Source organism: Rhea pennata, chromosome 25 (assembly GCF_028389875.1).
Source record: "Rhea pennata isolate bPtePen1 chromosome 25, bPtePen1.pri, whole genome shotgun sequence".
NCBI classification, from domain to species: Eukaryota; Metazoa; Chordata; class Aves; order Rheiformes; family Rheidae; genus Rhea; species Rhea pennata.
In genome coordinates this window covers 3,898,489-3,907,278 of record NC_084687.1, presented here as the reverse complement: position 1 = coordinate 3,907,278, position 8,790 = coordinate 3,898,489, and the positions used below count along the sequence as shown (strand labels likewise).

At 48.2% G+C, this 8,790-nt stretch overlaps 1 protein-coding gene across 2 annotated transcripts in view; it reads right to left on the bottom strand.

Moving 5' to 3' along the window:
• Positions 1-1,612: 1,612 nt before the first annotated feature.
• RPS10 (ribosomal protein S10) overlaps positions 1,613-8,790 on the bottom strand; it is a 382,514-nt gene continuing 375,336 nt past the window's right edge. Inside the window, exons 1-6 of one of the 2 annotated variants that reach the window (XM_062595285.1) lie at positions 7,326-7,391; positions 6,739-6,888; positions 6,084-6,255; positions 2,620-2,697; positions 2,181-2,236; positions 1,613-1,700 (exon numbers count right to left, since the gene is read on the bottom strand). In XM_062595285.1, the coding sequence (XP_062451269.1) occupies positions 1,659-1,700; positions 2,181-2,236; positions 2,620-2,697; positions 6,084-6,255; positions 6,739-6,888 (498 nt within the window). In that variant the 5' untranslated portion in view covers positions 7,326-7,391 and the 3' untranslated portion in view covers positions 1,613-1,658. Of the gene's footprint in view, positions 1,701-2,180; positions 2,237-2,619; positions 2,698-6,083; positions 6,256-6,738; positions 6,889-7,325; positions 7,392-8,790 lie in introns of those variants that run through there. The other variant, XM_062595286.1, reaches the window with a different exon arrangement.

Genomic DNA, 8,790 nt, shown 5'->3' with positions numbered 1-8,790 from the left:
CCGGCTCGTGACTCCCCACATTTGTGCAGCAAAACCGTCGTCTGCCTGGCGTGGGTTCCACCAGACGGCATCCAGGGGAGGCACCACCCAGAAAGGAGGCAATGACCCCGTCAGCTCGGACGGCCTAACGCTAAAAGGAAAAAAAGAGAGGAAAAAAGACAAACCACCCATGCACACCCCTTCGAGAGGATGAGGATTCAGCCAGGCCCACGCTGAACAGATCGATGGGTGAAGAAAGTAGTAAGAAATTTTGTAAACTGGAGGTAACGTTTCCTCTGTGAAAAGGTAGCTAATCTTCACCCTGAAACAAAAGCCACCTCTATTTATTCACACGCATCTTCCCTTCAGTGACTCAGATGTCCTTTTTGGAAAAAAAAAGGATAAAACCCCATCATTATTCAGCATTTGGTAACAACTGCCCCACGCTTTCTTAAATACTCCAAGTGATTTTGCTTAATTTCACACGAGCTTAAACATTTTGCTGAGCACAACAGTGGCTTCCCAAATAGATTCAGAATTATAAATGCATAGGAGCAAGTATAAGCATTACCACTACAGTGTTAGATAAAAATGAACAGCCTGAGCAGATCTGGACAACTCAGAAGGTCAAGAATATTGCTAGCAAAGCTTTAAAAAGTTTCTTTAATGCACATTGACACTAAGAACTAGGCTGTGAAGTGCACCCTGCTAAATCCAGTCATCTGGGCTTCAGCAGTTTTATCTGGATTATGTTTGGCTAAATCATAATTTCCAGATCTCAGAGGCAGATAGAACAGTTAATTAAAACAAAAACTTGAAACACCTTATCTCCCCTAAGTGACAGTTAACACCTACAGTTCAAATTCTCTTGGAACTACAAGAATGCCCATTATTTCCTCCTCCCTAATCTAGAACTGAAGACGGTTCCTTTTCCACTCAGCTATAATCCAACTTAAATCTTCCAGTGTTCAGCACTTCTGCAATATTAAGACTGTCTTAGAACAAAATATAATTTACCAGACAACAGAAAATAATTCCCAGTTAGGATCTATCCCATTACTAGTTTGCCAGTGACATCTACTGGTAGGATGCATACTGCAGAGGACCCTAGGTCTGTGCTGCACCTCCCTGGCCCAGCTCCTCAGCTCCAGACAGCAGATGCTGTCACAAACACCCTATTTTTCTTAAGTCACAGTTAATTATCACAGTGCCTTCAGAATGGGCATAAAGGAAATGCTGACCTGCATGCATTGTGTGTGTCTGATTCAGCGAGGGCCTCTGGCTAATGCAGCTGAATTTGTTGAATTTTCTGTCTACAATATAGAACAGTCTCTCAGTTCAGGTTTACTGCATTACAAGAAATCACTAGAAATGAGCATCTTCCTAGACAGAGCTGAAGAACTGCCTGCAGTACTTCAGTACTGCCATGAACCCAGGCTCCTCATTCCTCCATAAATCACCTCTACTCACTAGCAAAACCCTAAATCAGTCATCACCAAGTTCTTATAACCCATTTTCTACAGTTATTACACAACTTGTTACACATGCCAATCACCTAGCAATTGAGTCACCTCTTTTGTTACATGAGCATTAGATTTTTGTGTTTAAAGAACACACGTTGATGCAACCCAGCTAACATTTTCACCTATTTTATTATACACAAAACATAAGCAGAAGTTCTACTGAGGAGGCTGACCACGTCCACGACCAAATCCACCTCTCTGCAAAAGAAAAGAAAGAGCATTAGAAGTCATCATATGCACCCCCTCTTCCAAGAGTCACATAACTCTGATCTACTTGAGGCTGGCTACCTGACATAGGTTAGATGGAAAAGCAAAACTAAGAACATACAGACTTGGCTTTTAAGATAGGTTGGGTATCACATCCAAACCGTCCATGCACTAACAACTAAAGCATAACATAATGCATTTCCTCTAAAGATCACAAAATGCTTCTCATATGTGTCACTGGCTTCTTTTCACAGCATTGAGGCCATCACCTCGTTCCTCCAACAGAAGCGCAGCAAACAAGTTCAGCATAAAGGATAACAGTCACAGGCCTCTCTGAGATCAGTGCCAAATACCTGACCTCAGCATGGAATAACTGATCAGCATCACTGAAGAGCATGCATTTTTGACCTATCCAGTATCCCCTATCCAAAGCTTTAACACAGTAAGTTAATCTTGAATGCAAATACTTACAAATTGGAATTCAGTAGCTGCTCCAGCACCAGCTTCAGCCTTCTTGTCAGCACCAGCTGGAGAGAAAGAGATGAATGAGATACAGATCAAAGAATCTACTCCCAAAGTGCAGAACTCTTACTTCAGATCAAAGATTTACAATCAAAGGAGACTACAAAAGAGACTAAATACAACAAATTATAAACAGCTATCATTTAGACAGTTACTAAACCCACTGCAGAAAAATGCACAGTTCAGCTTGACGAATTAAAGAAAAGCCAGATCCATAATCAGGTAGAGATCAATTCTGTTGTGCTAACACCTAAGCTATGCCAAAAGTCCAGTTTTCCCCATTTCCTTCATGAAAGCAGGTCAATATTGAAGGCAAATCTCCCAGAGATAAGCTGCACAAACAACAAGCTCAGCCTGATACTCATACAGCAACATGACAGATACTCACGCGGAACAGCACTGCGTCTGTAAGTATCCCTGTCAGCTTCTCCCCGAGTAAGACGAGCGGGGCGTTCACCTTCCAGACCTGTAAGTGAAAAGAGCAACATCAAATACATTGTTTATACAAGCAACTCATTTTGTGTGCAATCCAGCATCTGAAGGTGGCCACCACCCCCAAAACAAAACCAAACCAAGAAACAGAAGCACTGAAGCATCAGACCCAGCAGCATAGCTGCATCTTAGACAGCTTAGTCTTAAATTTAAGCAAAAGAAGTGATATTGTAAGGAAAACTTCACTTTAAGAGTGAAATCTGTTTAACCGTGTAAGCTTGTACTTGGGTTGAAGTTATAAATAATGTAAAATCTGGATTTACAGCATCATCTCAACAACAGTCTACTGGGAAACACAGCTACAGCACTTGCTTGTTCAAGTAAGGGCCCAAAATGAAAAAGAAAAAACAAAATCCCATAAATATGGGGAATTTGTCATGTCTGACAAGCTCCTTCTTAGCCAAGCCACAAACTGCATGACATTCCCATCCCAATCTAAAAATACAGCTACACTATCAGTATCGCAAATCCTCCAAAATGGAGTAGATTAATAAAACTAAGAGCAGATTATCTATGTAACATCAGATTAATATTGGACAGAACACTTGTAGGAAAAGAAACAAATCTGGTGGACTGCCAGCCTCTGTGCAACTCTCATGGAGTTCCCATGGAATACCAACAATAAAATACTCTCCAACAGCACCAGACCAAGACCTTCACATTCAAGCAGTAGAACAGAATGAAGGCTGGTTGTTGTATGACACACCACAGCATACCAACAGTCTCAAGCAAGCTGCAAGAAACACGTGAATCATGCATCTTTTCTGTAGGCTTGATTTACACTTTAGTCACTAGCTTTCCCACATAAAATCAGTTCTTATTATAGATGATCTTACTAAAAAGAGAAACGCTAGGCACAGATGTGCCAACAGATTATTTAACTTGCCCTACAACTGCTTCTACATCCCTCTTTTCTGTTAAACTTTGGATCTGTCCATTCTTCATTTCTGACAGTTCAATTACATATGTAATAGACAAACTGCAAATATCAAGCACATAGTCTAATATTTGCTTCAGACTAAATGTTTAAGCTTTTGCACCAAGCCTAACTTGAGAAAGTTGGTAGCAGCATTAAAGTACCAAAAAAGTCAAGCAAAACTTGGAAGTTTGTATTCTGGACTACCTTCCACAGACACCTCTGACTCCTCTGCTGCAGTCTAAAGTGGCTAGTCCACACACAAACAGCACTGTAGCAACAAACAATTCCTGCAGCAGGACCAGTTAACCCCAGTCAGATATGGGCTGAATGAGGTCACTGGCAACATACTGACAAGGCCTGTGATGCTGTAAATGAAGCTTCCTCACAACAAGAAATTCTACACAAATTTTGACCAGAAACTAAGCCCCACTCTCTCATTAGCTATGCAGTTTCTTTAGCTTACTGGATAAACACAGCTTCTAAAGACTACATGTGATAATTCCAACGCTGCTCAGAGATCAAATAAACTATCATCCTCATATTTCAACACAGTTCTTGCTTTTGAAGCAGATGATGCTACAGTTTTGTTTGGCTGTCAAAGAAGTTGAAGGAGCTGCAGACAACTCCCCCCATCACATACACACATTGACACAGATTCTGCCTTGAGCGTGGTGTACAGTACTTGCTGACTGGGATATAATGTAGCCCAGAAGCGTGAATAAACTCCTAGCATATACTAGAAAGAGCTTTATAATGCAGGCCCTCCCTTCACAGCATGAGTCCTTGTTTAAGGATAGAATGACATCCTACAACAGAATTATCTTTTGTAAACAGAAGAGACAATTCCACACAAGTAAGGCAGAAGACCCACTGTCTCCTACCTCAAGGGAGGAGTAACATTTCTTACCCCCGGAGAGCTGGCAATGCTATTCTGCCAACCATGGCTGCAGTACTTTTTCCTCTCCCTTTTGTAACATATTTCAGAAGTTTTGGTCACAAGGACCCTCTGGATGATTTGATATTTCATAATTTGTGCTCTACATTGTGGTGTGTGTTTCCTGCTACTGAACGAAAACCAGGAAAAACAAGTAGAATGGATTTCACATGTCATTTCCAAATGCATACAAACAATGCAACCATCCTTCCCAGTCTAATTACCACCTTAGAACAGAGTAACACTTTCAGACCTGAAGGGCATGGTGGCGTGATCACATTCATCTGAAGTTTATTTATACTGTACTACTATATAACACTGCCACCATAAAAGATATCAAAATGATTCCTAGACTACCCCTAGGCTGTTAAACAAGTACCCAAAAAGGAAAGGGGTACATTCTTCCTACGGTGCAAAACAGGGAGATTTGCAACCCCCCACTAGTTTTTAATATTGCTATTTGCAACCCCAAAACAAACATCTCGGCAATACATTTTGGACACTTGCAGGAAGCACTACAACATTTCACAAGCACACGTCTGTGAAGAGGCAGCTGCAGGCAATTTGAGAAACCAACACTAGTAGATATGTTTACATGACTACCATCTCCATTTCTCTTTGGGATATGAAAAACTCATGAAGAAAATCAGAACTACAAACAAAACATACTATATGTGTTTGCTGAAAACTTAAAACTGAAGGCAGCTTTAAAGACTTGACTTGCCTAACAACAGGTTAAAAGTACATGATAAAGCCAGCGCTGTGGACATCCAACCTGAGCTAAGGTGCCACAAACAAATCCACCTTTGAAGTAGGTGCAGCACCTACACTTAGTTTCAGCTTTCTGCCACTGAATCTTGTGCCATCAAATGCTACACTGAAAAGCAAGTTTGTACCATGTATTGGTAGTCCTAGGCATGACTACTCACGTCTTACACAACAGCCCCCCCCGAAAGTTCTTCCAAGTGTAACTCAAGCAGGGACAAGGTTCTCTCTATCTGCTGGACTAGACAGAAAACACATATGCTGCCTTCTCGACAGAAGGGAAGGTTCTTCCCAAAAGACAAGAATGATTTGTAAGAAGCCTTCTGGCTAACTAGGGACGTCATCTGCTGAGATCTCAGTGATGTCTGGGCACTAGCTGCCATCTAGATCCACAGTCCGAGGTTTCAGCAGGCCTGCTCTCATTCAAGTCACTAATCAAGGAAAGGTTATGTCCCACACTCAAAGCACTCTTCCCATCTTTTATTCCATTTCACAGTTTCTTCAGTGCTCTTCAATTTTTCAGCAGTCCAGTAACCACCACACGAGTGCCAAACACAAAGCAATAAAACTTACAGGTCTCTGGTCTGTTCATATTTATGTATCCAAGAATCAGCAACTCATGCTAGTCTGCACTGCAAGCTGTGTTCATCTGACTATTCACCAAAGTTACGATGTCTAACAGGCCTAACTTCATTACATGCTCTCTCCTGTGGACATAGTAGTCATCTCTCAACCAGTTTACCTTTGGGCCGCGGTCTGCCAGTCTCAGGGCGGCTACGGCGCAAGGTTGCAGGCACGATCTCAGGGGGAAGGTGAAGGTAATCTCGCAGGTACTGGATGCCCTCGTTGGTCAGGTACCAGTAGAAATGCCTCCAGGCAAACTGTTCTTTCACATAACCACGGGATTTCAGAGACTAAGAGAGAGAATTTACAGTTACTTTTAAGCTAAGCGTATGATCTTTATCATCAATCAACATCTCTGATCAATACCATCACGAGATGTTTTCCCTCTGTTAACATAGAAGCTTATCAGCAATAAGTGGGGAATAACAGAATAAAAATAAGTTTGTGCACAGAAGACAGAACTACAGCACCACTCACACGGGAATGAAAGAAAACTCAAGGTTATCACACACACAGATATCACAGCTTCAAAAGGAGAACTATGGATCTGCATCAATTAAAAGGAAAACAATCTTCTACAAGTCTATATAAACAAACCAATAAAACAAGTAAACAGGAAACAAACCATTAATGAGGAAAATGGGGGGGGGGAACATAATAAGGTAAGAAACAGGAAATGCAAGGTAACATCTGGCAGCGTTTGTTCATATGTATGCATATACAAGCTTGTACAACCACATCACGGCCCAGCCAATGCAACCTCGCCCCCATACCTGCATGGCTTTCATGACGTGGAGATTGGGCACGTTTTTGTCTACTAGCTCAGGGTGCTTGGGCATGTGGACATCTTTCTTGGCTACCATCACTCCCTCCTTAAAAAGGAGTTCATAGATGGCAATTCGGTTCTTCTTGGGCATCAACATCTAAACGAGAGATAAGCAGGAAGAAGTGAATTTCGCTGCTTGAAACGAGCGCCAAGGGACACTCCCATGCCGGGGACGCTGCCTGCCGCTCCCGGTGCTGGCGGCGGCCCGGAGCTGCCGAGCAGCAGCCCCGCCGCCCCCAGGGGACAGGGCAGGACCCGCGTGCGAGCCCCAGCAGCCGCCGCAGCGCAGTCCCGGAGCCCCCAGGCCTCCGGCGCCGAGGCCTGGCCCCGCCGGTAACGGCCGCCCGGGCCCTCCGTGCGGCCTAACCCCCCCTCCCCGCCCCGCAGACTCGCGCCTGGATGCCCCCCACCCCGGAAATACCCCCGCGGGGGGCCGGGCCGCGGCCGCCCCGCCGCTGCCGAGCGGCGGCCGCGCAGCGCCGCCCCGGGATGGGGCCGATACGAGGCCGCGGCGGGCCCGGAGCGCGGCCTCACCGTGGCGGCTGCGGCGGGCCCAAGAGCGGAAAGGAGTGCGCACGCGCAGCGCGGCCGCTTCCGGCCTCCGGAAGGCCCCCTAGCGCGGCGGGTGGCCGCGGCCGTGCCTGAGGGAGGAGCGCCGAGGCCCCCACTGAGCCCGGCGGCGGGGTGGCCTCGGCGGTGCCTGATTGGAACCGCGCCGCTCTCCCGTGGGGCCGGTTTCGCCGCGGAGAGCCGGCTGCTGCGCCGGCTCCTCCCCGGTCACGCTGCCTCATGCTGCCGCTCCACGCCCCCGGCCCCGGGCGCTCCCTCCTCCCCCCCTGGCGCCCAGAGGGCCACACAGTGCGAGGCCTAACCCCTGGGGAGGAAACCACGCTCCTCTTTTTGGAGCAAACCCAGCGTTTTGTGCAGTGTGTCCGTGGGGGGAGGGCCGTTGCCACAGGAGGGCACTGCTGATATCTCTGCGTGCCCCAGCTTCGCCGGCTGCCCAGGGCTCAGGGCGGGCAGCAGAGGCCTGGGGCGCTCGGTGCATGCACCGGGCCGGCCTGCGGCGCCCCCGCTACCCTGGGCTCCCCCGGCTGGGAAATCCGGGGCACGCGGCCCACACTGGCTGCCCGGCTCGGCGGCCTGGGCTTTCCTGGATCTTTCTAAATCCGCCCCTTGCAGAAACCTGCCCTGGATTTAGGCCGCAGGAGGCTCCCTGATCCCCCCCGCAGGGTGCTGTGAAACAGAGAAACGTGTGTCGTCGTCGTCGTCGTCGTCGTCGTCGTCGTCGTCCCCCGTCCCCCGTCCCGTCCCGTCCCCCCCCCCCCCCGGCTCCCCGGCAGGGCTTCGTTTAACGGCACCTTTAAATATTTCATCAGGCGCGTAAGGAAATACAGCTGGTGCTGGGGGGGAGCGTGCCCGCTCCGAGCACCAGCCAGCTGCCGCTCGCCAGGCGGCTGCCGCGGCCCATCCACCGGGAATTCGCCCTGCTCCACTGGACCGCCCTGAACTGCAGCCGCTTGGGTCTCTGCAGGGGCGTTTGAGATCCGCAGGGGTCTGGGAAAAGCCTTGAATCGCTGTGTGTAAGCCAGGCCGGGGAGGAGCGAGCGTGCGTGGCAGCCAAAAAGCAGCAGCACCCGGGTCTGGCCCTGCGCGGCGCAGCGGGGACCCCCGCGGCTGCACGTGTCTGGGTCTGATCGGATTTGCAGCGCCAGCTCCTTTTCTCACCATGGAGGCAGATTGCCAGGATCATCCTGCGCACCCTCGTGCCGGGGCGAGGGGATTAGCCCCACACGCAGGCGTCCCTGTCGGGTCCGAGTTCTTGCTTGTCTGTTTGGACCACCGGGCAGCCGCCACCGGCCCGGGAAGCCCAGGACAGTCTCTGGCGCTGCCCTACGGAGAGGCCTGCGGCGTGCCTGTGGTTGCAGGGAGCCCTGCCCTTTCCTGCAGGCAGTGCAGGGAAGAGCCAAAGGTGAGGAGGAGCCTGCGATGCCCTTTG